Raw genomic sequence first — 27,306 nt, 5'->3', positions numbered from 1 at the left:
CCGTTGTTCTCGGCCATGGCCAAGATAGCACTGGTGAAGCACTGGACTGGGTTCCCTAGGGAGGTGGTGTAATCTCCTTCCGTAGAGGTTTTTAAGATCAGGCTTGACAAAGCCCTGGCTGGGATGATTTAGTTGGGCTTGGTCCTTCTTTGAGCAGGGGGTTGGACTAGATACTTCCTGAGATCCCTTCCAACCTTGAGATTCTATGATTCTCTGTTTCATGGTGAGTAGAAAGACTCTCATGAAATGGGAGTGCCCCCTGCCACCCTGACCCAGTGGGCTGGGACTCCAGCGAGGGAGGACGGTAATTCTCCAGTCCCACAGGGATTTCACCTGCAGCGGCGACAGCCTGTGCTCTCCAGGGCGAAAGGCAAATCTGCTAGCACAGGAATGGGAGGAAGTGACATAGCTGCTCCTTGCTGCGCCATCTGCGGCCTGGTCCTGGCTGGGCCCCGTTCTCAGGCAGGGCTGGCTCCTGTGGTATTTGCAGGCACTGGCTCCTGCTGAGGTGCATTTAGGGACCTGTGGCTGCCTGAGGCATGCAGGCCAGGCCCCTGCTTAACCTTTCCTCCCAGGCTCTAAGCCCCGGGGAGCCGTTTAGGGATGGGAAGAGCAGCACCTAATCCTTTCCTGAGCCACTCTGCCATGCCAGCTATTCCTAGTGCTCCCCATTACAGGACAGCAGGCTCTCTCTCCATCACTGCCCGCCTGCAAACAGGACTTGTTCTCTGCTGGGGAAGGCGGGAGCGAGGACGTGAGCCCGCCCCTTGGGCTGCTCTCCCTGGTCCCTGTGCTGTGAGCAGTGTGCCTGAAATGGTGAGCAGGAACTGCCAGCTGCCCCAGCCCGCTCAGCTGCTGTGGCCTCAGCCTCCCAGCACAGGAGAGGGACCTTCACCACTGCAGGGGAGAGGCCTGGGCCTGGGCCTGACCTGTGAAAGTCTGTGAGTGGTCCCCAAACTGAGCAAAAACTGGAACCAACTCTTGGTCTGGCCATGACGTTCACGGTCCGTAATGCAGCTCTGTCACGTGCCGGTGAATGCGTGAACACGGGAGATACACACAGGGGCTTGCATGTGCAGCCAGACACACGGAGCCACACGCTCCCCGCACATGCAGCCACACAATCCAATATGAGCCTGACTGATCTAGGTCAGGCTGCAGAGCCATCTCCCAGGGGAGCTGAAAGGCCTTTTGCAGGGTGGAGCAGGGATTGTTTGGGCCTTCTCAGCGAAATGGGACAAAGCTAAGCTGGAGAACCCTGCAGAGGGTGAGGCCAGCCTTTTTCGCTTCTGCTTCTAACCACTTTCTTGGGTTGGGCAGTTGGTTTTTTATAGTTATGGCAACAGGAGTTGGGGCAGGAGGCGCTGGCTAGCACCGCCTGCAGTGTCCATCGCCTCGGCACACATGGGGGAGGCTGCAGGGTGCACGGGTTGTGCTGTGTTGAAAATGCAGCAAGTGCCGAGCTGTTCCCAGCACCCAGAGTTACTTGTGGCCCCTGATGGTCTCCTTTGGTAATGTAGCCTCTCCATTGATCTCTGCCAATGTCCGTACAGAGCTCATGCAGGGCTCGCAGACATGCCCGGCTGTGCTCTCTGCAGGGAGCTGTGCAGTTCTGGCTCGAGCCCCAGTGGGTTTCCCCAGCCAGCTGCCTTCTCTCCCTGCCTTTAATCTTTTCTGTCTTTGATTCCTTTTCTCCATCCACCCCATACTCTCTCACCCCTCACATGCTGCAATCAGGCAGCAGAGTGTGAGGGGGGCCTGGCTGCTCCTGGAGACCCTGAAGAGACCCAGCCCTGTGCAGTGGAGCAGGCCGTCCCTGGGGAAAGGGTCAGCCCCTGCCTCCCAGAGCATGCTGAGGAGCTGGCTGAGACGCACGGGGAGCAAGCAGTAAGAGTCTGAACTGTATCTAGAGGTGCATGGGAATGTCCCTCCAGCCTGGGCCATCCCCACACCCCTCCCCAATGGGTCCCCAGCCCTGACCTTCGGGAGCCCTGAACCCTTCAGGTGTGAGAGAGATCCTACCACTTCCCTGATTCTTCCCCATGCTCTCCCAGCCCCCCTCTTGGTGCATGTGATTATTAATAGCAGATTCCTTGCACGCCTGCATTAACGACTCATTTGGTGGGGTGTGAGGCTGGGGCTGGTGGCACTAGATATCTACAACAGCTGCTGAGCTCCCAGCCTATAAAGTTCCACCTTAGCTGAAAGTAACCTGCAAACGGTGGTAACAAGCCCTGCGATGAGACTAGTGGGCGGAGCGCATGGGCTCATTCCACCTGCCCTCGCTCCATCATGTGTAACTCTCCATAAACCAGCACCCTGCTCTCTCTGCCCCGCTCCCCCTGGCTGCCCCTGATCTCCCCCGCCACTCTCCCTCCCCGGCGCTCCCTTCTCTGCAGATAAAGCGCTTCCTGAAAGAAGACTCGGAGGAGGCAGAGCTGGCCCAGTTCCTGAAGGAGTTCCCTTCAGGCGAGAGCTTTAGGAAGGTGGAGCTGGAGGAGGGCAAGAGGGCCCCTGGCCAGGGGCCCGTAGATCCCGGCGTGTTCTCCAGCATAGCCCAGCCCATTGCTGATGAGCTGCTAGACGAGAAGGAACTGAGGCCCTTCTCCCGGCCTCGGCCCCTGGACTTTCAGCAGCACATCGCAGCTCCGGCACCACTGAGCCCCTCGCGGCCTAGGAGCCCATGGGGCAAGCTTGATCCATACGACTCTTCTGAGGTACGGTGCATCCCAAGGCAGGCCTCTCAGTCGACGAGGAGCTCCAGCCTGTGGGTCACTGGGGGCAGGGAGCTAGGTGGCTTGTACAGCTCTGATCTGCTGAAGGATCTGCCCGTTCGCTGTGCGAGACGCTAGGGATCAAGGACACCTACACACCGGGGCTAGGGCTCGCATGGGCTCCTAAATCCATTGTGCCTGACAGCTGGGCCTGCGCGGGGCCAAGCGCTCCTAGATCTCGCATGGACTTCCCTGGAGCTGAGGGTACTCGACTTGTGCCAGGATTGGCTCCTAAGTGTCCCAAGTCCCTGTGCAAAGGGAAGGCCTGTCCCTGCCTCCTGGCCTCTCCTTGCTAGGTGGTGAGGACGATGCTGTGCACTGCCGCAGCGGCCAGGTACCCTGTGAAATGCAGGTGCTGGCCCTCACCCCTGTGGAGGGCGGCCTCGCCTGCCCCGGTCTCAGACGCTGTCTGCCTGCTCAGGCCTGTGAGAGCGGTGCAGGCATCCTGTGCACAGCTGGCCAGCCTGAGCAGGGCAAGCCTCAACGCTGGGGAATTCAGACACGGCCTCAATCCCAGCAGATGGACTCTGTAGTCATCAGCGGAGGCTCTTCCCCTGCTCATCGTGAGCGCTGGACTCCTTCAGCCGGAGCATCCCTGCCAAGTGCAGAGGTCAGAGGAAGCCCTAGCCTGCTTAGGGCTTTGGCGACAAGGACCAGGGCACAGAATGGGGCTGGCTGACTGCTCTCCATCCCAGCGGCGGGTATGCCCTGGGGGCAAGGGGGGAGTGAGATGGGGGTGGCACTCCAGATTCACATGCCCCCCTCCTCTGCCCTGCAGGACGATAAGGAGTACGTGGGGTTTGCGACGCTCCCTAATCAGGTCCATCGGAAATCGGTGAAGAAGGGGTTTGACTTCACACTGATGGTGGCAGGTAGGGGCGCCCCTGAGGCCTCACCCAGTAGCCCTTCAAAGGGGCCCCCGGGCACAGGTGTGCTGGGACAGGCTGTGGGGGAATGTGCGTCGTGCTGCGGGAGCAGAGCTGACCTGCACGCTGGGTGAAAATGGGCAGAGAAGGAAGGAAGAAGAGACCCCAGCTGTGTAGACTGCGGGAGCTGGGCAGGTGGATTCACCTCCCCGTGTTCAGGAGCTCGCATGTCCCGGGAACTCAGCTGCAGAGCACAGTGGAAGAGATCCGTGTCTTCCATTCCTCTCCCCTGGGAGTGCCTGGGCTCCAGCCATGGCCCTGCTGCTGCTTTGGGGAGGAGGCAGAAATCCCAGAGGATTCCAGAGACACGGGGTCTGTGGGTTGGGGTCACACTTCCTTGGTTGTGGTGCCTTCATTTCTGGAGCAGCAGCTCCTGCTCCTGTCTCTTTGGCACGTGCCCTGGGACCCTAAGAGGGGCCAAAGGAACCCAAATCTCTTGCCTTGCTTCTGACCTCCATGAACTGTTGTCTTTCTGCTTCCCCAGGAGAGTCTGGCCTGGGGAAATCCACCCTGGTGAACAGCCTCTTCCTCACTGACATGTACAGGGATCGCAAACTCCTCAGTGCAGAAGGTAAGAGGAGAGATCAAAACCTTCCCTTTCCCAGCCAGCTGGGAGCAGCCAGGAAATCGGCAGGGAGGGAGCAGCCTGGCTTGCTAGAGCTCAGTGCCTGGTAGGAGGCAGCTTTTGGGAAAGGCTGCCGGCCCCATGCTCCTGCCTGGAAGGTGAGAGGGAGGGATCTTTGGTCAGGTTTCCTGCTCTCTTGAGGACATTCTTATGCCAGGGCCTTAGGAGTGAAGTGAAACAGGCGACTGGGCAAGATCTCTGGCTGGTGGAAATCAGCGCCCTGAAGCTGCTCGAAAGCATCTACTCCTTAGACGAAGCTTCAGAGACCACAGTGAGGGGGTGGGATGCTGTTGTAGAGACCTTGCTGGGAGGAGTGAGACTGACTCGTGGCCCTCTGGCAAAACACTCTCCACCGGGGGAGCCCTGACGGGGGACCCTCTGGGAGAAGCCTCCTCGCCCCCGAAGGGAGCTCTGACTGAGGCCCTCTGGGTGGTGTTTATTTGGAGAGATTGTGTAGAGTTCCTGCCTGTGGGCCTGGGTTGGTTCCCACTGACGCTAGTGGGAGCTTTGCTTTGGCCCTCTCACGCTGGCACATGGAGACCCAGCCCTGCACAACAAGGGCAAAGGGTTTGACCCACAGGTGTCCTAATCCCCGTCAGGTCCACTTGGCAGGCGGCTCCGTCTGTGCTCCCTGCTGGTTCCACTGGCCCAAGCTGACCTGGTCCACGCCCCCTGCTGATGAGCTCCAGGAGGGGCCTGGTGGGTGGGTGGCTGTTTCCTGACTGGGATCATCTCTAACGCAGTTCCTGGGGTGGCTCCAGCTGCTCTCGGCGCAGGCAGACTGTGCTAGACCTTAGGCAGGTGGCACTGTCACGGAGTGTGGGGGAGACCAGGCCCGGCACCCCCGGCTTCCTGTGATTCACCGTGACTCTCAGCCAGTCAGTAAAACAGAAAGTTTATTAGGCAACAGGATCACAGTCCCAAGCAGGGCTTGTAGGTACAACCAGGACCCCCTTTAGTTAGGTTCATCTGGGGCCCAAGGGAGGCCACAGCCCTGTTTGGAAGCCCAAGCCCCATTGGGGCCCCTGTCTATTTCCCAGCCAGCTCCAAACTGAAACTCCCCCCAGCCTCTCACTCAGCCTCCCCTGGCTCCTCCCCCAGCCATTGTGTCCTTTGTCCAGTGTCCCGGGCAGAGGTGTCACCTGGACTCCAACCCCCCTCCTGGGTTCTCATATTACATGCTCAGGTATCCTCCCTTCCCCAATGCAGCCAGTCCCAGCAAAACTCCCCAGCAACCTTCCCAGGTCAATACTCCCCACTCAGCATTCAAAGAACACATCAAGAACATTCCCACTCCGTCACAGGCACATCTCCTGCTCTAACATCCAGCAGGAGGCCTGCTTACTGCTCTGATTAGTGCAATGAGGATCTTGTCTGGCTTCTCAAAGGCTTGGTTCCTTTCACCTCCGCTGCAGTTAGCTGGTGTGCTGATGCCCGCTTGCTGTGAGCAGAAAGGAGTTTCCATTTCCCGCTGCAAATGAAACACTGCTTTTGTCTCTGAGGGGTTTTGTAAACCGCTGTAGCTATTGCCAGCTCTTGTGGTGCCCTGGTAACGGTCCCGCATATCCATTGAAGGGTGTCCCCTCCTTTCCCAGCCGCTTGGCTCCCTGCCTGTGTCCTGTTGGTGGGGGACAGCAAGCTCAGCCCCCCGGAGCAAAGTGCGTCACTTGAATGACCATCGCTGATCGTAAGTGTCCACTGCAGGGATCCTTCCTCAACATCTGGCTAGATGGCCTGGTCTGGCAGTCTCTTGTGTCCCAGACGGAGCAGAGCCGATGGTTGCCACACAGAGCTGCCCTCATCCCTCTGCTGCCAGAGAGACGAGCTGCTTGGACTGAGAGGCAGGAAAGGTGGCCCCACAGGATCACTGTCCCCCAAGGGTTGGGTTACAAAGGGTGGGGTTTAGAAAGTCTTCAGCCTGCCCAGGCCCCTCCCACCTGAGCACTTGCCTTATGCTCAGGAGAACACGTCTGCTGTACCAACCCCATCCCTTTTGCTTGTGTCGCTGACAAACAGGCTTAAGCCAAACAGCTGTAGCTGCTCTTTAAAGGAAATCAGAGTGTTCACACAGAGCTTTGTTTAACTACAGTTTAACTACAGCAATGTAAATAGCACCTTCTCCTGGAGGCACGGCCAGAGGAGGAATCAGAGCCCCTTGTTGGGCCCACTGATCATCTGCGGCAGCCGGGTAGAATCTCCTCAGAGTCTGAAACATTTTCACCCCTAGTTCAAACACTTGGGGTGGGGAAGGGGGTGGGGGCAGGGAAATCACAAAAATCTCATTCCAAACTGCCCTGTTTTTATTTTGTAATTTTGTGAATTTCAACGTTTAGACAAATTTTCCCTCAGGTTTAATGGAGATGCCTGTGAGTGCTGGAAGCTTCACGGGTCGCAGCTTGAGTGAGTGTTCTCTTGCACATCCATTCCCGTAAATACCTGAGTCTGAAACATGACTAGATGGTCTAATGGGCCCTTCTGGATTGTTCATTGTTCAGCCGTCCGGTCAGTGAACAGAAACAGAATCGGGTCGCTCAGACGACCAGTCGTACCCCACGAGTAAGAAATATTCACAACAGCCTGAGCAACGCACAGGCTGAACATTTTGCTCACGTATTTGGGTGTAGTGATTGCCTCCATGGAAGATCAGGATTAATCCCGCACGTTTGTGGACTAGAGCAGGAGCTAAATTCAGCCAGCTCTGAGCTCTGCAGCTGGGTTCGGGCGGGGTTCACGCCCTGTTATACGGTAGGATGTATGCAGAGTACAGCTGGGGTTTGAGATCCTGGCTGGACTGGAGGCAGTTAGAGAAACTATCCTTGGATTTATAATGGAACCTGTTTGCTGGGCAAGTCACTGAGGCCCAGATCCTCCAAGATAATGTAACTGGGCTCCTAACTTCCACTGATTTAGTCCAATTAAAGTCCTAACTACCCTGAAGCTCTGTGTTGGAGTGACTAACTGCCAAGCCCCCGGTGCTGCCCTGCCATCGCTTGTCAGCACCTCAGCCACAATGGACGGAGAGTCACAGATGGTTAGTTTCTGGCACAATCCCCCATGTGTCTCTCTGGGCTGAAGACAGAGAATGCTCCTGCCAGGAGTCTTCTCTAAAGTGGGGGCTTCTGCTTCTGGGGGAGAATGAGCAACCTCCCCCAGCAGAAGCTTCCTACATGTTTTCAGACCTTGAGTTGGGTCTGACCCAACCCCTGCATTGGCACTCTCCTCTTCCCCCAACGCTAGGGTGGAAAAGGGCCTCCAGTCGCTGGAGGGAGTTCTAGGGCCTGTGGCATGCAATCCAAGCTGCAGAGCGGCGCCTGTCTCTGCTTGCCATGAGCCCCTAACCGCTTGTCCAGTGGTTGGAGCAGAAGACCTGTGAACAGGGATCTGCCACTTCTCAGGAGAGTGCCCTCACCAGGGGCCAAGGGCTGATCTGCCCTGGGCTCCTCAGTCTCTCCCGGTGAAGCTGTTCCATAGTGGGTACAGAATTAGAGCAATTGGAGTGGGGGACCAGAACCGTGCGTCTCCCCTCCCGGGTGAGTGCCCTGCCTGCTGGGCTGGCGGGTAGCAGGGAACGCCTGCTCCTCTACATCTCGTGGCTGCTTTGGGTGGAGCTGGGCAGGCTGTGAGTGTGCCTGTGGGATTGGACCCCACAGCAGAGAGCAGTGGAGGAATGACCCATTCGTGGCTCGCACTGGGACTCCGGTGCTGCAGGCCTGCTGGGGGGCTGCAGTGCGATGCCCAGAGGCAGAAGTGTCAGTGTGTGTGGAACTTCCACTCGGAAACCGTCGAGTTTAGGCACCTGCAGGGTTCGGTGGAAGCTGAGCGAGGGTTTGTGGATGCCAGTGATACCTAATGAGGTGGCGAGGTGCCTGGGCCCCTTTGTGACGGTAGTGCAGTGGTGTGTGCTGCTCAGGGAGTGCTATCAACAGTTGCACATGGCTCCGTGTGTTCCCACTTTCCCTCTTCTGAGTTATCCCCAAATCAATAGCATTCTGGCCACCCCTGCTGGGAACATTCCTGGTGAGTTTGGAATTCATAGAATCATAGAAGATTTGGGTTGGAAAAGACCTCAAGAGGTCATCTAGTCCAACCACCTGCTCAAAGCAGGACCAATCCCCAACTAAATTATGCCAGCCAGGGCTTTGTCAAGCCTGACCTTAAAAACTTCTAAGGAAGGAGATTCCACCACCTCCCTAGGTAACCCATTCCAGTGCTTCATCGCCCTCCTAGTGAAATAGTGTTTCCTAATATCCAGCTGTCACGGAGTCCCCGGGCGATGCTCTGGAACAGCTCCCCACAAAGCCAGTCAGGACTTTGGGGAGCCTCCTCTCCCTTGGAGCAGACTTGTTCAGGGCAAGAAGCTCACACATCTTCACCTCCTGGATCTATCCTTGGAGCATTCAGCATCCTCCGCCCCTCCGTGCGCTTCCCACAGTGAGTCCGCCCCAGCGGGGTCCTGGGGAAGCCACCGGGTCCTGCACCCCCACCTTGCAGTCAGATGTGACTCTCAGCCAGCCAGTAAAACAGAGGTTTATTCAGTGACAGGAACAGGGTCTAAAACAGAGCTTGTAGATACAGCGAACTGGACCCCTCGGCCGGGTTCATCCTGGGGGGCAGTGAACCAGACCCCCACGTGTGCCCTCAGCCAGCTCCAGACTAACAACCCCCTCCAGCCCCTCCTCTCTGCTCAGCTCCTTTCCCGGGACACGAGGTCACCTGATCTCTTTGTCTCCAACACCTTCAGCTGGCACCTTTGGAGAGGAGGGCCCAGGCCATCAGTTGCTAGGAGACAGAGGGTCAGGCATTTAGGTACACTGGCCCTTTGCTCTGCCAGATACTTAAGAACTACCTAGGGGACACTGAGGCACCAACACAGTATTCATAGAAAACATTAAGAACATTCCTAGTTCATCACACCAACCTATACTTCCTGCACTGCAACTTGAGACTATTGCTCCTTGTTCTGTCACTGCCACCACTGAGAACAGCCGAGCTCCATCCTCTTTGGAACCCCCTTCAAGTCGCTGAAGGCTGCTGTTAAATCCCCCATCACTCTTCTCTTTTGCAGACTAAATAACCCGAGTTCCCTCAGCCTCTCCTTGCAAGTCATGTGCCCCAACCCCCTAATCATTTTCGTTGCCCTCCACTGGACTGTCTGCAATTTGTCCACATCCTTTCTGTAGTGGGGGGCCCAAAACTGGACACACTACTCCAAATGTGTCCTCACCAGTGCCGAATACAGGGGAATAATCACTTCCCTCGATCTGCTGGCAGTGCTCCTACTAATACAGCCCAGTATGCCGTTAGCCTTCTTGGCAACAAGGGCACACTGCTGACTCATATCCAGCTTCTCATCCACTGTAATCCCCAGGTCCTTTTCTGCAGAACTGATGCTTAGCCAGTCGGTCTTCAGCCAGTAGCGGTGCATGGGATTCTTCTGTCCTAAGTGCAGAACTCTGCACTTGTCCTTGTTGAACCTCATCAGATTTCTTTTGGCCCAATCCTCTAATTTGTCTTGTTCACTCTGAACCCTAATCCTATCCTCCAGCCTATCTATCTTTCCTCCCAGCTTAGTGTCATCTGCGAACTTGCTGAGGCTGCAATCCATCCCATCATCCAGATCTTTAATAAAGATGTTGAACAAAACCGGCCCCAGGACCAAACCCTGGGGCACTCCACTTGATACCGTTTACCAACTAGACACGGAGCTTTGATCACTATCCATTGAGCCTAACGATCTAGCCAGCTTTCTATCCACCTAATAGTCCATTTATCCAATCCATACTTCTTTAACTTGCTGGCAAGGATACTATCGTATCTTTTAGTATCGGCTCTGGCGTTCAGCAGTTACCCTGTGACTGGCAGAAAAAGAGACGCCATGGAGCAAGTAAGTCTAATTAGGCTTGTTCCCGATTCTGGAGCCCAGGATAAGATCAGGGGCAGGAGAGCTCTCCCCTCCTATGCCCAATCCTGTTCCTCTCAGGAGAGGGCCTAACACCTGAGATCCAGCCAAACTGCAGCCCCCTTTGTCACTTCTGCTTGCTTGTCACCCAGCAGATGGGGGAACTGCAGGCAGTGTGTCACTGCTATGCTCCGTGCCCTTTCCAGGCTCTCCCTCTGATCCCAGCTCCCGTTCAAAGCTCCCTGTGATGGGTTCAGTCACAGCGACCCCCTTGGGACTGTCACCTGATGTGCTGAAATTACCTCTAAGCCTGTTTTCACTGCCAGCTTGGGACTCCAGAACCCTGCCTTGTTCAGCCAAACACGCTAGCCTACTGCAACACAGACCCAGGTCTGGTCCACAACTCCAAAGCTGCAGATTTCAACCAAAAACTGCTCAGCAGGTCACCCATCACCAGCACCCAAACACCCAGTTCCCAATGGAATCCAAACCCCAAATAAATCCGTTTTACTCTCTGTATAGCTTATACAGGATACACTCATAAATTGTCTATCCTCTATAACATTGATCATAGAATATCAGGGTTGGAAGAGACCTCAGGAGCTCATCTAGTCCAGTCCCCTGCTCAAAGCAGGACCAACCCCAGCTAAATCATCCCAGCCAGGGCTTTTTCAAGCTGGGCCTTAAAAACCTCTAAGGAAGGAGATTCCACCACCTCCCTAGGGAACCCATTCCAGTGCTTCACCACTCTCTGAGTGAAATCGTGTTTCCTAATATCCAACCTAGACCTCCCCCACTGCAACTTGAGACCATTGCTCCTTGTTCTGTCACCTGCCACCACTGAGAACAGCCAAGCTCCATCCTCGTTGGAACCCCCCTTTCAGGTAGTTGAAGGCTGCTATCAAATCCCCCCTCACTCTTCTCTTCTCTGATAGAGAGATATGCACAGCTGTTTGTTCCCCCAGATATTAATCACCTACTCTGGGTTAATTATTAAACAAAAATGATTTTATTAAGTATAAAAAGTAGGATTTAAGTGGTGTGGAAAACTCAGGACAAATGGCTACAAAGGGAGGGGTAGTAATTAGTCCCAGGGGGTTAAAACGCCTCTTCTTATCCACTGAGGGGAGATAACCGGGGAAATAAGGTTCAGCTGGAAAAGGGGTTACCAGGGAACTAATTAGGTTCAGCTGGCCCCAACTGCTGGAGACCTTTTTAAACCCTCCCTGGCTTGGAAGCATGGGGGAGAGTGAGAGAAGCAGGGAAGCTGCCAGCAAGTTAGGTGCAATAAGGCTCTGAACCTTTCCAGCAAGGAAGGCTGCGCGCTGTCCCCAGAAGGGGAGAAAACCAGCACAAGGGACTGACTGAGGGAAGGATTAGCCAGACCCTGTGCTACCTAGAAGGGTTTGCTTTGCCCAAGCCTGTGTCTCCAAGGCTAAAAAGGACTGAGCCTGCGGAGGAGAAGAAAGTACTTTGCCACATGTGGTTTCAAGTAATAACAGGCAGAACAAAGTAAGTCACCAAGCAAAGTAAAACAAAAACACGCAAATCTAAGCCTAGTACATTAAAAAACTGATTACAGGTAATAGCTCACCCTCAGAGATGGTCCAATAAGCCTCTTTCACAGGCTAGAATCCTTCCTGGCTAGAATCCTTCCTAGTCAGGGCCCAATCCTTTCCCCTGGTACAGTTCTTGTTAGTTCTAGCAGACATCTTAGGTGGAAACTAGGTCTTCTCATGACTGGCAGCCCCCTTTATCCTGTTCCACCCCCTTTTATAGCTTTGTCACAAGGCGGGAATCTTTTGTCTCTCTGGTTCCCACCCCTCCTTCTAAATGGAAAAGTACCAGATTTAAGATAGATTCCAGTATCCTGTGAGACCTCATTCTTCATTACCCATGGGCTGGCCCACAGTACACTGGAAGCCTTGCAGGTAAATAAATCATCTACAACCAATTGTCCTAGTCAATGGGAATCATCAAGATTCTAAATACCATTAACGACCCACCCTTTGCATAATTACAATAGGACCTCAGAGTTGTACTAGCTTCAGATACAAGAATGATACATTTATACAGATAGGATGGACACGCTCAGTAGGTTCTAAGCTTTGTAATGATACCTTACAAAAGACCTTTTGCATAAAGCATATTCCAGATACATCATATTTACATTCATGAACATACTGTCATGCAGCACATGGAGTGTGACGTCACGCTCCCCTCCTCGGGGACGACTGGAGTCCGGGTGGTTACAGACTTTCCACAGGAAATCAAACGACCAAAAGAACAGGAGAGATGCCCCGGGCGGCCAGGGCAGAGTCCTGTGTGCATGGTCAGGGCCTTGGTACTGGGGAAGTGGGGGCAGCACTGTACCCCTCAGCCATGCACAGAGGGAACTCTGTGTATAGCTCTCCCCCATCCCACAGAAATTGGGGGCTCTGCTGCCTCCATGGTGGTGCACTGTCCCCATTCCTCCCTGCTCATGCACAGCTTGGCTCGGGGGTCCATTGCTCCCCTCTGGCCTGTTGGAGCTTGTCCTGTATGAAGTCTGAAGCGCTGCCTGGGGACACCCCCTTTAAGGCTGTCTGAATCAGTGTCAGGTTTCAGAGTGGTAGTTGTGTTAGTCTGTATCAGCAAAAAGAACGAAGAGTCCTTGTGGCACCTTAGTAACAGATTTATTTGAGCATAAGCTTTTGTGGGCTAAAACCCACTTCGTCGGATGCATGCAGCGGAAAATACAGTAGGAAGATATATATACACAGAGAACATGAAACAACGGGTGCTGCCATACCAACTATAACAAGAGTAATTAATTAAGGTGAGCTATTAGGTGAGCTATTATCAGCAGGAGAAAAAAACCTTGTAGGTGATATTCAGGATGGCCCATGTGTAGCCCAATCAATGACAAAGGCAGAGTGAAGATCTCTGCCAAATGATTCCCTCCACCCCACGTGTGCCAAGATGCTGGTGGGCCCAGCGCTGCGCCTTGGCTTGGAGCTGTAGAACGCAGCACCCCAGGAATAGCCTCTGAAAAGGGCGAGTTAAATGGCAGAGCCTGAGAACTGCAAACAGGTCACAGATGCTGAAATGACTCCAGGCCCATTTACGCAATCCAAAGGGCTCCGCTGCATTAGCTGAGCAGGGGTTGGGGGATGGGGGTGTTAGGGGGCTTATTCCTTCACCCTCCCACTTCCCTGGTCCTTCTCGCATGAACAGAGCAACAATACCCGAAGTCCAAAGGCGCAAACAATTAGATGTTTATTGGGGTGAACTTCCAGCAAGCACGATTCCAGTTTCCTTCCTTAGTGTCCCCCTTCCCAGCTCTGACACCACAGAGCCTTGCCTGTGTCCCTGTTTCTGTTCCCATCCCGTTCCCATTTCCCCCTTTAGCAGAACATGATCCCAATTCCTCCATTCCCAGTCCCGGTTCCCATTCTCCCCCTCCCCCTTACTTCCTGATTGACTGCAGACTATATAGTAAAACCTGAGTTTTGCTTAGCTATTCCTTAACTAATCATTTTACTGAAATTTAACCAATCCTAACATATTGTAACATGGTTATTTAACCAATTATACCCCACCACCTTCATTGGTTTACATCCAACAAAATGAATGATACAGCAGACAGAAACAATCACAGAACCAGACAGAGACCATGCAAATAATCATACAAAACAATACAGAAGTGAGGATTTCACAACTACATCTATACAGACATAAGGGTTCTCCAGCTGTGTCTATTGATAAGTGAGTTCTTGCCAGACAGGATGCGATCAAACTAAGTTTCCTTTTACATCTTCTAGACTCTACCCTTTCTCTGGAGATGATAGGAATATCAGGACAGGATTGTATTCCTAATAGCCCAATAGCACCATATTTCAATGTGACTAGTTTGGAATGTGAGGATGTGACCAGACACTTCCCAGCTTATGGCTGCCTAACTACATCTTAGCTGAAGACCTTAGCCTGTTGCAGTAAGAGAAGGCCATTCAACAGACAGTGATCTTTGATTCTTTCTTTTCTATCTCTATAACTAGCTAAGTGATAAGAATGCGCCTAAATTCTTAAAGTATAGGCCTTTGCAGACAGGCCTGAATATCTATATCCTAACAGGGGGGCAGACTCACACATTTCCTGGCGTGTCAGCCCCCAGAATCAGCTCCTACAGGGCTGGGATGGGTCCAGAACGAGCTTCCCTTCTCTAGGTCTGGGGAGCTGCGTGGGAACCAAGCACTTGTCACAGCCAGGGCCCTGAGCAATGTGTCTGGGCTCTGCGGAGATGAACCAGATTTGTTTACGTACAGTCAGTCTACAGCAGGCCAGCTCCTTTGCTGCGGTGCAGGGCCATGACCGAGGCAGTTCCCACATCTCCATTGTCCCCACACTGCAGCCATAGGAGCTGCTATCTCTGAGCAGTGCCAGTGGGCCTTCACTCGGGCCCCAAGGCTGCAACCCTCCCTGCACTACGTTCCTGCTCCAGGGCACTGGGGCAGTGTGGCAGTGTTAATGTAGGCACAGACTGCAGCATGGGGCCTTGGGCATGGCTGGGGAGCGGCTCCTCCTCAGCCTCTTGCCTTGCCCTGGTGAGTGTAAAGAGCCCAGACTCCCCTGAAAATCACCGTGGGACTGATATTCCCATCATTCCCTTCATGCCGCCCTGCCCAGTCGCTCCCCGACAGTGGCTGCTGCCCCTTTTCCTCTCTCTCAGGAGTGCCCTGCAGCTCCCTCTTCTCCACTTGTTTCTTTCTACTCTCCAACGTGCTCCCAGCTCCCTGTCCACGGTGCGCTACCACCAGAGGAGTGCTCCAAGTGCCCCTGGCACAGGCGTGCCGTGGGGAAGAGGTAGCTCCCAGCCCCTGCACCCCTGAACAAGGACCAGGCCCAGTCGAGGGGCCTGCAGTCAGGAGAGCACAAAGGCTGTCCCCTCTGAGCAGTCGTGTGGCACAGATCACCCCAGAGAGCAAGGGGAGCAGCTGAGAAGAGGCCAGGCCATGGTCCTGCCCCAATACAGCCCTGCCCCTGTGTGCTGTGGAGCTGAGACAATCCCTGCTAGTGCTCACTGGCAAGGCACAGCTCTGCATCGCCCCCAGGCCGTGCCTGTGCTCACCAGTACCTGGCACAGGCTGGCCCTGCAGCTGCCCCATGGGTAACTGATCTGGCTCTCCACCGTCCTGGTGCAGCCAAGCTCAGCTCCCTCCGGCCCCTGCCGGATCAGCCCACTGACTGCTGCTGTTGCCGTTCCAGAGCGCATTACTCAGACAGTGGAGATCACCAAACACGTGGTGGACATAGAGGAGAAGGGGGTCAAACTGCGCCTGACCATCGTGGACACCCCAGGATTCGGCGAGGCCGTGAACAACACGGAATGGTACGTCCCACAGGAGAGGAAGGGGCCATGGCTCCGCAGTTCACCTGGCAGGATGAGCAGGAGCCCGGGCAGCCACGCCCACTGGGCAGTCTGGCCCCTGGAGAGAACAGAATTGACACCAAGTACTAGATGAGCGCAGGCCACTGCACACATAGCAGCCCTGCCTCACTGAAGTGCTCACATCCTCCTGGGGTGGGGCAGCAGAGATGGGAGGAGGCTCGGGGTGCAGATCAGGCTTTCTGCTGCTGACCTGGAAGCCTGGTGCTCAGCAGTCTGGAGAGAGGAACATAAAAGCAGCAGTAACTGAGCCATCGGGTGCAAAGGGGGCAGTCCCGGAGGGCAGTCCTGGTGTCGGTGCTTGGCAATACCCCAGAGAGGGAGCTGAACAAGTGGCAATGTTCATGGCTGGCACAGAATTCCTGGCTTCCCAGGCTGCCTTGTGGGGTAAATGTCTGCTCTGGACCGGCTGTTTGTTGCTCCTGTGATTTATTTACACAATGCATGCAGGGACTCAGCCAGTAACATGACTTTGGAAAGCCAGCCTGGCACACTCTAGCTCTTACATCTGCCAAAGCTCCAGGGCTAGGGATGTGTGCATGCAGGCCCTGACCCACCTGTGGTGTGAGGTTCCCCCATTAACAAACCCCATTGTTCCGGATTCATTTCTGCCAGGAAGTCTAGCTTAAGTTTGCACCAAAGGAAATAATGCCACCTAGCTCTTAAACAGCACTCCAGAGGGTAGGGTCTTTATCCTCATTTTACAGATGGGGAAACTGAGGCACAGGGCAGTGACTTGCCCAACGTCACCAGCCCGCCAGTGGCAGAGCTGGGACTAGAACCCAGGTCTCCAAAGTCCCAGTCCAGTACAGTGTTCTACCCACTGGGAAACACTGCCTTTCCCCAGACACAGCTTCAGATCAGACAAACCTTAGAAGTCCAACAATCCTGACCCAGACCCCAACAGATGATGAGACTGGCCCAGCGACCCAGAGATTTACCAGAAAAGATGAGTGGCTTTTTCTCTGTTTGTTTGATCTGCATCCAACCCCCTCTGTGCCAGTCACAGCAGGACCAGCTCTGCCACATGGCCAGGGAGGCAGCTGTGGTTCCTGCTGCACAGAGGGATATGCTGGGCTTGGCCCCAATGTTGCTAAGCTCTGTCTGAACACACATCAGAGACAGCCCTACCCTGAAGAGCTTTCAGTGTAATGCAGTGGGGCTATGGGAGCTGGAAATGGGGCAGAGCCCCCAGACGTGTGGGAGCTACACTGGGCAGGAATCAAACTAGTGACAGATACCCAGCACCCTCTCTCCCCCTCCCCCAGCTGTAACAGGTGCGAAAGAGAGTGAGGTTGCTCTTTTAAATCAAGTTCAGGACCAGGCTCTCCTGCCCTGGACACAGGCAAAATCCCACCCCAACAACTGCTCTCGATCTCAGGCCGCCGCAAACAGCCAGCTCCCATTAACCCAATAAATAATAAACCACCAGCAGAACGAATGTTAGCATAGTGTCCCCATTGACTTCTCAGAGCACAGCTTCCAGGCTAGACCCCTGCTAACAGTCACACTAGCAGCTAACGCGTCTGTATTTACTGCTCCTCTGGCTTAGCAGCTGGTTGTGAACCCACCATCTTTAGTTCCATAGCTCAGACCTTTTCTATGTTAGCTGCTGTTCTCTGTGGGCTGACCTGTACAGGAGGACACAACTCTCCTCTCTCCAGTGGGCTACACAAGTGTTTGTGAGACAGCAGCAGAACATGGGGCAGCGGGATCTGTGGTTTATCTTCCTGGCTGTGGGAGCAGATTGCGAGCTAGTGCTCATAGTGCTGTGCCCGTGTGTGGGTCGTTGGGGGCACTGAATCTGAGCTTTTACTGCTTGAGCTAAAGAGGCAGTTAGCATAAAATGGGTCTAATAGCAGAGTCCCAGATCTCTAGCTGTGGTGTAATTACTAGCAAGTGATACAGAGCCACACTGTGCTAGTGGGGTACAGAAGCACTTGGTTTGGCACATCACTGCTGTCAGGTGAGGGGTGGCTCTGTTACGTTTTCAGCACTTTATGATGTGCTCTTGCACATGCTCCGTTGTCTTAGCTGAGGCCTGGATGAAGGACATTTCCCCAGGCCTGCGAGGTTAATTCGGCATGCGAGGCTGACAGAGGATGAGAATTTCCCAATTGCCCGCCTTCATTTGCACTGTCAGAGATCAGATGCTGGCCTGGGTTCTGGTGCAGCCATCCCTGTGTTTCAGCCTAGTGAAGCTCGTAGCTTCTCACATCTGGCTCCCAGCTGGAGAGGCACAGCAGCTCCCGCAGGACAATGGAAGCAGGCTAATTCCGAGCTGATGGTCTTACGCTTTCTAGTGCAGGGAGTTCTTTTAACATGCTGGCTGGCGCACCGGGAACTGGGCTCACTTGGCTCTCTCCACCCTGTCCCCTCTCTTCCCAGCTGGAAACCTGTGGCTGATTACATAGATCAGCAATTTGAGCAATATTTCCGGGATGAGAGTGGCCTGAACCGGAAGAATATCCAGGACAACCGCGTGCACTGCTGCCTCTACTTCATCTCACCCTTTGGACATGGGTATGGGAAATCCAGCCACAGCCGATCCCTCCCTCCTTCCCTGAGAATGCTCAAAACCACCTTACCCACAAGTCCGAGACACAGCTGCTAGTGAGCTGGACTTGCTGCTCAGTAAATGGGTGCTGGCCCTGGGTGGGCCCACACTGTGATGCACTGACAGCTCTGCTGCAGGAGTCTTGACTGAGAGCTGCTGTGGGAACGCTTGCATTGCAGGGGGCTCAGCAGGCAGTGGGGAGGCAATGACTGCACGATGCTCACACTGCCGGAGTCCTGGCTGGGCACTGCCAGGGCACTGCTCTGGGGAAGCTCACACTGTGGAGTCCCCGGCTGGCACTGCCAGGGGGATGCACGCTCTGCCAGAGTCCTGTCTGGGCACTGCCAGGGCACTGCTCTGGGGAATCTTACACTGTGGAGTCCCCAGCTGGTACTGCCAGGGGGATGCGTGCTCTGCCGGAGTCCTGGCTGGGCACTGCCAGGGCACTGCTCTGGGGAAGCTCACACTGTGGAGTCCCCAGCTGGCACTGCCAGGGGGATGCATGCTCTGCCGGAGTCCTGGCTGGGCACTGTTCTGGGGAAGCTTACACTGTAGAGTCCCCAGCTGGCACTGCCAGGGCAATGCTTGGCAGATGCTCGCACTGCCAGAGTCCTGTCTTGGCACTGCCAGGGCACTGCTCTGGGGAAGCTCACAGTGTGGAGTCTCCAGTTGGCACTGCCAGGGGGATGTGCGCTCTGCCGGAGTCCTGTCTGGGCACTGCCAGGGCACTGATCTGGGGTAGCTTACACTGTGGAGTCCCCAGCTGGTGCTGCCAGGGGGGTGCACGCTCTGCTGGAGTCCTGGCTGGGCACTGCTCTGGGGAAGCTTACACTGTGGAGTCCCCAGCTGGCACTGCCAGGGCACTGCCGGGGCACTGCTCTGGGGAAGCTCACAGTGTGGAGTCTCCAGCTGGCACTGCCGGGGGATGCATGCTCTGCTGGAGTCCTGGCTGGGCACTGCCAGGGCACTACTCTGGGGAAGCTCACACTGTGGAATCCCCAGCTGGCACTGCCAGGGCAATGCTTGGCGGATGCTCGCACTGCCAGAGTCCTGTAGCTACGAGACCATCCAGCCCCAATTTACAGGGCTAACTCTGCTCTCTGTTGGCAGCCTTCGTCCCCTGGATGTGGAATTCATGAGAGCTCTCCATCAGCGGGTGAACATTGTGCCCATCCTGGCAAAAGCTGACACCCTGACACCCTCAGAGGTGGAGCGCAAGAAAAGCAAGGTGAGAGGAGGCCCAGCTGCCTCTGAATTCCTCCCTCCCCCCAGCCCAAGTAATGGACTGCTCCTCCCGCCCCCGCCCCTGGCTGACACTAGGGTCTTTCACTCTGACAATACATCTGTACTGGGAAAATGGGAGCCACAATTCCCCACCAGTTCCGTTAACCATTGACAGCCAGGGGAGCAGCTGTGTGCTTCCTGGGACTCAGTCAGTGTGTCCTGCACGCGTCTGGCACTGGCCTGGTACAATGAGCCTGTCTACACCCCAGCCTCCACCATCACTCCCTGGGTGCTGCTGTACCTCAGGGTATTCCATCCAGCGTAGCTAGTGGGATTCAGGGGAAGCAGCCGCTTCCAGTCAGCATGTTTTCAAAAAGCGGCACCAGCCCGGCCAGAGGAGCCATGGGGTGTGGGGGCGGCAGGGGCAGAAGCGGTGCCTGTCGGGCCGGTGCTGGCGGCAGCACGGCCGGAGGAGCCATGGGGGGGCAGCAGGCACGGCTAGAGGAGTGAGGAGGCCGGCTCCTTGGCCATCATGCCCCACACTCAGCATGGCCCCAACATCGCCGCAGCCACCTTCTGCGGCAGCGGCTCAGGGGTCGGCAGCCAAGTGCTCCCCTCCCCTTGCTAATGTGGCGGGAGGAGGGAGGCGAAAGGGCCCCTGCTCCTTTAAGGCCGCCTGTCTGGCGAGCCCTGCGTGGAGCGCACCGAGCACCAGGAGCAGGCCGGGGACAAGCGGCGGCGCAGGACGGAAGGTGAGCGGCGAGGGTCTGGTGCCTTGCACTGGGGGGCTGTGTCATGGAGTGTGGGGGAGTCCGGTCCTGCACCCCTCTTCCTGGGACCCACAGTGACTCTCAGCCAGCCAGTAAAACAGAAGGTTTATTGGACAACAGGAACACAGGTTACAGCAGAGCTTGCAGGCACAATCAGGACCCCTCCACCGAGTCCTTCTGGGCTTTCAGGGTGCTTGGATCCTAGCTAGGATACCCTGAATTCCGCCCACACAGCCCCAAGCCCAAACTCCAACTGCTTCCCTCCTGCCACTCCCTTCCTTTGACCCCTTCCCGGGCAAAGGTGTTGACCTTTCCCCTCCCTTACCTAGCTCAGGTTACAGGCTCTGGCATCGTCCATCTCCTAAAGTCCTCCCCTGCTCTCCCACTCCCCACACAGACAGTCCCTACTGCATCACATCTCTCCCCCCTTCGAGACTGAACTGAGCGGGGTCACTCTGCCCAGTGACCTGGGGAAGTTCAGGGTCCCCTCTCCGGGACAACGCATCCGCTGTCAGGTTGGCACTTCCCTTCACATGGACCACGTCCATGTCATAGTCCTGCAGGAGCAGGCTCCACCTCAGGAGCTTGGCGTTGGCTCCTTTCATCTGGTGCAGCCAGGTCAGGGGAGAGTGGTCGGTGTACACGGTGAAGTGTCGCCCAAAGAGATATGGCTCTAGCTTCTTAAGGGCCCACACCATGGCCAGGCATTCCTTCTCGATGGCCGCGTAGCTTTGTTCCCGGGGTAGCAGCTTCTTACTCAGGTACACGATGGGGTGTCTCTCCCCCTTTTCATCCTCCTGCATTAACACTGCCCCCAGTCCCGTGTCTGAGGCATCAGTGAACACCATAAAGGGTTTGTCAAAATCTGGGTTTGCCAGAACTGGGCCACTAACCAGAGCCTCCTTCAGCGCCCGGAAAGCCTCCTGGCACTGCTCGGTCCAGACCACCTTGTCTGGCTTCCCCTTTTTGCACAGTTCAGTGATGGGGCCGGCTATGGCACTGAAGTGGGGCACGAACCTTCGATAGTACCCCGCCATCCCAATAAAGGCCTGGACCTGCTTTTTGGTTTGGGGAGCAGGCCAGTCTCTGATCACCTCCACCTTGGCTGGTTCCGGCTTCAGGCAGCCGCTCCCCACCCGATGGCCCAGGTAAGATACTTCAGCCATCCCCACCTTGCACTTCTCAGCCTTTACTGTTAACCCAGCCTTTCGGAGTCGGTCCAGGACTTGTTTAACCTGGGACACGTGGTCCTCCCAGGTCTGGCTGAAGACGCAGATGTCGTCAATATACGCCACGGCAAAACTCTCCATCCCCCTCAGTAGCTGATCCACCAGGCGCTGGAAGGTGGCCGGCGCTCCCTTGAGGCCGAAGGGCAGGGTCAAAAACTCATAGAGCCCCAGAGGGGTGATAAAGGCCGATTTCAGCCTGGCATCTGCGTCCAGCGGCACTTGCCAGTAGCCTTTGGTAAGATCCATAGTGGTGAGGTACCGTGCACCTCCCAGCTTGTCTAGGAGCTCGTCAGGCCTGGGCATAGGGTAGGCATCAGATACGGTGATGGCATTGAGCTTTCGATAGTCCACACAGAACCGGATTGACCCATCCTTCTTGGGAACCAGCACTACTGGCGAGGCCCAAGGGCTGGAAGACGGCTGGATCACCCCCAAAGCCAGCATGTCCCTGACCTCTCTTTCAAGATCCTGGGCAGTTTTACCAGTGACCCGAAAAGGGGAGCATCTTATAGGGGGGTGTGACCCGGTCTCCACCCGGTGGACAGTCAAATTAGTGCGTCCAGGCTGGTTGGAAAACAGCTGTCTGTACAGATGCAGCACCCCTCTGATCTCAGCGTGCTGGCCCGGGGTCAGCTGATCAGAGAGGGGAATCGCCTCCAGGGGGGAACCAGCTTTTGTCCCAGGGAATAGATCCACTAAGGGGTCATCTCCCTGCCCCTCCCAATGTCCACACACGGCCAACACCACATTCCCCCTGTCATAGTATGGTTTCATCATGTTCACATGGTACACCCGACGGTGATGTGCCCGGTTCGACAGCTCCACCACATAGTTTACCTCATTCAGTTGCTTGATAACCTTGAAGGGCCCTTCCCAGGCGGCCTGGAGTTTGTTTCTCCTCACGGGGATAAGAACCATCACCTGATCCCCGGTGGCGAAGGCACGGGCTCGTGCTGTGCGGTCATACCAGACCTTCTGCCTCCTCTGGGCTCGGGCCAGATTCTCCCTGGCCAGGCCCATGAGCTCGGCCAGTCTTTCCCGGAAGGTCAGGACATACTCCACCACTGACTCTCCCTCGGGAGAGGCCTTCCCCTCCCATTCGTCCCTCATCAGGTCTAGGGGCCCCCTCACCCGCCTTCCATACAACAGTTCGAAAGGTGAAAACCCAGTAGATTCCTGGGGTACCTCCCTGTACGCAAACAGCAGGTGAGGTAAGTACTTGTCCCAATCTTGCGGATGCTGGTTCATAAATGTTTTTAGCATCATCTTCAGCGTCCCGTTGAACCTTTCTACCAGCCCGTTGGACTGGGGGTGATACGCTGAGGCCCAGTTGTGCTGGACCCCACATTTCTGCCATAAGGACCGGAGCAGGGCCGACATGAAGTTGGACCCCTGGTCCGTTAAGACCTCCTTGGGGAACCCCACCCGGCTGAAAATTGTCAGCAGCGCATCTGCCACTGTGTCTGCTTCGATAGAGGACAAGGCCACCGCCTCGGGGTAGCGAGTGGCAAAATCCACCACCACCAGGATGTATTTCTTCCCTGACCGGGTCGTCTTGCTGAGAGGTCCCACTATGTCCATGGCCACCTTCTGGAAAGGTTCTTCTATGATGGGTAAAGGCCTCAAAGCTGCTTTCCCCTTGTCCCGGGCCTTCCCCACCCTCTGGCAGGGGTCACAGGATTGGCAGTACTGTCGGACATGGGTAAAGACCCCAGGCCAGTAAAAGTTCTGTAGCAGCCTCTGCCTGGTGCGCCGGATTCCCTGGTGCCCTGCGAGAGGGATGTCATGGGCCAGGTACAACAGCTTGTGACGGAACTTCTGGGGAACCACCAACTGCCTCCTGATCCCCCATGACTCTACTTCCCCTGGGGGAGCCCATTCTCGGTACAGGAACCCCTTCTCCCACAGGAACCTCTCCTTGCAACCTCTCCTCATGGTCTGTACCGCACTAAGGTCAGCCCGGTCCCGGTGCTTCCGCAAGGAGGGATCTTTCTGCAACTCGGCCTGGAACTCAGCAGCTGGGACAGGAATGGGGACCGGCTCTCTCTTGCTGGCTGGGTCTAAGGCCGCAGCCTCTCTGCACCGTGCCCCTGGGCGTTCCCCGCTCCCTGAGTTAGGGTCCTGCACCTCAGGTCGAGTACCTTCCCCGTTTTCGGGGTGCAGTGCCATTTGCCGACTCTGACTACGAGTCACGACCAGGGCACTCTGGGTGTTAGTAGGCCAGTCCTCAAGGTCCCCTCCCATTAACACGTCAGTGGGCAAATATTGGTGTACCCCCACATCCTTGGGGCCCTCCTTGGCCCCCCATTTCAGGTGTACCCTTGCCACGGGTACCTTGAATGGGGTCCCGCCCACGCCCATCAGGGTCAGGTAGGTGTCGGGCACCATCCGATCTGAGGCCACCACCTCGGGCCGGGCCAGCGTCACCTCTGCGCCCGTGTCCCAGTACCCAGTGACCTTCCTCCCATCCACTTCCAGGGAAACAATGCACTCTTTCCGGAGGGGCAGCCCCGCGCCCACCCGGTAAACCAAAAACCCGGAACCGGGAGCATCCATAGGTGGTATGTTGCCAACCCCCCTTTCCTGGGAATGTAGCCCCTCCTCCGATTGGGTTTTTACCCAGTCCACCCTCTGCGGGTTGGGTCTGCTTGGTCTGTCCCTGAGCTTGGGGCACTGGGCCCGTATGTGACCTCGTTGGCCACAGCGATAGCAGCCCATATCTCGTGGGTCCCCTTGAGTGGGTCGGAGGGACCTGCCGCTGGATGTTCCCCTTTTGGGGGGGTTCTCCATAGGCCCCCTTTGGGAGGTCCCATGTTGACTCTCTCTCTGCGTTGAGGCAGGCCTGCTCCTTCGAGACTCCTCCCTGCCATCCCCTGCCCGACTGTCCACAAATTGGTCGGCCAGCTGGCCTGCATGCTGCGGGTTCTCCGGCTTCTGGTCCATCAACCACAGCCTCAGGTCGGACGGGCACTGCTCATACAGGTGCTCCAGTATGAATAGGTCAAGCAGGTCCTCTTTAGTTTGGGCCCCAGCTGTCCACTTGCGGGCATACCCCTGCGCCCGGTTGACCAGTTGTAGGTATGTGACCTCACGGGTTTTACGCTGGCTCCGGAACTTTTTCCGGTACATCTCAGGAGTCAGCCCAAACTCGCGGAGCAGGGCCTGTTTGAACAGTTCGTAGTCCCCTGCCTCCGCCCCTTTCAGTTGGCTGTACACCTCCACGGCTGTGGAGTCCAGTAAGGGGGTGAGAACTGCGATCCTGTCTTAAGGGTCAACCCTGTGCAGCTCGCAGGCATTCTCAAAGGCCGTCAGGAAGGTATCTATGTCCTCCCCCTCCTTACGCCGGGGCAGCAAGTGCTTATCAAAGCTCTTTGTAGGCTTGGGTCCCCCCTCACTCACCGCAGCTGGAGCCTCACTGCTCCTCAGCCGGGCCAGGTCCAGCTCATGTTTACGCTGTTTCTCCTTCTCCTCCCGCTCATGTTTACGCTGGTTCTCCTTCTCCTCCTGCTCACGCTGGCGCTGGTTCTCCTCATGTTCACGCTGTTTCGCCTTCTCCTCCAGCTCTCGCCTCTTTAACTCGAGCTCCTCCCGTCTCAGCTCCCTTTCATATTCCAGCCGCATCCGCTCCACGGATGCCGAGCGTTGCCGGGAGGATCCCCTGCTGGGGGGTGGGCTTCGCCGGGCAGATCCCCTGCTGGCCGGGGGTGTCACGGTGCCCTTGGTATACACTGGGCTCCTCCCCGCCCTTCCTCTACGCCTAGGAAGGGGGGGTCTCGGGAAGCCCTCGTCCGCCGGCTGACCACTCCCAGCGGGGACAGACACTGGTGCCTGCGCTGCATCTGCTCGGCTGCTTCCCTCAGAGACAGGGCTCCGTTCATTCATGCGGTCTCCCTCCTCCAGCTGGGCAATCAGCTGGTCCTTGGTGCGTCTCCCTGGGTGCAGCCCCCTCTGCTTGCACAGCTCCAGCAGGTCACACTTGCGCCGCTTGGCATACATCTTCCTGCTGGCCACTCACAGGCCGGGGTGCTCGCCGCTCCCCACGGTTTCCAGGGGGACCCCTAGTGCACCAGCCCTTCTTGAGGTCACCACCTCTCTGCCAGGGTCGAGCTGCAGACTCCTCCGCCCCTGGGACCGCTCGCTGCAATCCCCCGGGGGACCCTGTTACTGCAAAGTCCTCACTGGGCACACACTCCCAGGGGTTAACCACCCCTTCGTTTTACTGCTCCCCAGTCACTTACTGCAGGAAGTGCCGTCCACGGGGTGCAGTATCTCCCGCCGCTGCCACCAGTTGTCACGGAGTGTGGGGGAGTCCGGTCCTGCACCCCTCTTCCTGGGACCCACAGTGACTCTCAGCCAGCCAGTAAAACAGAAGGTTTATTGGACAACAGGAACACAGGTTACAGCAGAGCTTGCAGGCACAATCAGGACCCCTCCACCGAGTCCTTCTGGGCTTTCAGGGTGCTTGGATCCTAGCTAGGATACCCTGAATTCCGCCCACACAGCCCCAAGCCCAAACTCCAACTGCTTCCCTCCTGCCACTCCCTTCCTTTGTTCCCCTTCCCGGGCAAAGGTGTTGACCTTTCCCCTCCCTTACCTAGCTCAGGTTACAGGCTCTGGCATCGTCCATCTCCTAAAGTCCTCCCCTGCTCTCCCACTCCCCACACAGACAGTCCCTACTGCATCACAGGCTGGGCAAGGGGCTCCCCAGGGTTGGGCCCACAGGATAGGGGCGCAGGCTGTGCTGTCTGGATGGGGGGCCCTGGCGCAGCACAGGAGCTTGGAGCTGGGGGTGGGGGAGTGAGACCCCGCAGGTGGGGCCGGGTGAGAGAGACTCTCCTGGGGATGGGGGGGTATCCGCACCCCCGGGAAGCCTGCAGGAGTCCTGAGCCAGCCCCGGGGTTAGTCTGGGGGGGGAAATGGGAGGAGCCAAGGGGCCTGGCCAGAGGAGGAGCCAAGAGGGGTGTGGCCAGAGGAGGAGCCAAGGGAGGGCGTGGTCAGAGGAGGAGTCAAGGGGGCGCCTATTTTATGTTTGCTCCCCCTACACTGAAAACCTGGCTATGCCACTGGCACTGTAGCCAAGGCCTGTTTTAAACAGGCATTTCTATAGGGTTCTCTCAGATTACCCGAGTGCCTCCCTCGGTATCCCAGGACTGGGAGAGGACAGGACAGAGAGGGAGCTGCAGAGTCCTACAGGATACTAAGGGAAGGGACAGTAGGGTGCAACCCCTTTGAAATGGAGGATGTAAGAGACAAGAGCTGGTCCCTGTGGCCTCTTGGAGTCTGAGGATTGATGAGAAGAGGGAGAGAGGTACAGGCCAGGCTGCAGAGAGTGCAGCTGCCACACCCTGTGTGCCAGAGGGTCCCTGGGGCACAAGACAATGGTCAGAACTGGCCCTGGGGAGAAAGTGGCCCATGTACCATGTCGGGGACCTGGCCTGTTTGGAAACCATAGGAAATGAACCACTGGTGTCTGGATTCTACTGTTCGGTGTGAGATGGAAGAACAGACAGTAGTTGGCATGTCGGTGAGCATAACATAGTCCTCTTTCTCCTGGGATGCCCCTAAAATGAAGGTGCCGTAAGACAGGGCTGAGCACCAGAGCCGTCAGTCAGTGGGCTTGTTTCTTTGTTCAGATTCGAGAAGAAATCGAACGTTACGGGATCCGGATCTACCAGTTCCCTGAATGTGACTCTGATGAAGATGAGGATTTCAAGCTGCAGGACCAGGCATTGAAGGTGAGCAGATGAGAGCAGCCGTCCCTCTGAATGCAATTCAAGGAACAGGGTCAGAGTCACTTGCTAAGCCCCAGGTATATCTTGTGTGACAAATGCAGCCAGCCATGCCTCAGCCCAGTGGCTTCTACACTCTGAGAAGGGC

The 27,306-nt window shown here is 56.2% G+C and overlaps 1 protein-coding gene across 4 annotated transcripts in view; it reads left to right on the top strand.

Annotated features, from left to right (window-relative positions):
* The window catches only part of SEPTIN4 (septin 4), a 73,406-nt gene that overhangs the window by 17,393 nt on the left and 28,707 nt on the right, over window positions 1-27,306 (top strand). For 3 of the 4 annotated variants that reach the window (XM_050929211.1, XM_050929213.1, XM_050929212.1), the window contains exons 2-8: window positions 2,400-2,717; window positions 3,553-3,646; window positions 4,185-4,271; window positions 15,469-15,592; window positions 18,038-18,172; window positions 19,317-19,434; window positions 27,063-27,164. In XM_050929211.1, the coding sequence (XP_050785168.1) occupies window positions 2,400-2,717; window positions 3,553-3,646; window positions 4,185-4,271; window positions 15,469-15,592; window positions 18,038-18,172; window positions 19,317-19,434; window positions 27,063-27,164 (978 nt within the window). The remainder of the gene's footprint in view (window positions 1-2,399; window positions 2,718-3,552; window positions 3,647-4,184; window positions 4,272-15,468; window positions 15,593-18,037; window positions 18,173-19,316; window positions 19,435-27,062; window positions 27,165-27,306) is intronic. The other variant, XM_050929214.1, reaches the window with a different exon arrangement.

This window comes from Gopherus flavomarginatus, chromosome 19 (assembly GCF_025201925.1).
Source record: "Gopherus flavomarginatus isolate rGopFla2 chromosome 19, rGopFla2.mat.asm, whole genome shotgun sequence".
NCBI lineage: Eukaryota > Metazoa > Chordata > Testudines > Testudinidae > Gopherus > Gopherus flavomarginatus.
Note: the sequence above shows the minus strand (reverse complement) of the source record. Positions and strands in the feature narration are given on the sequence as shown.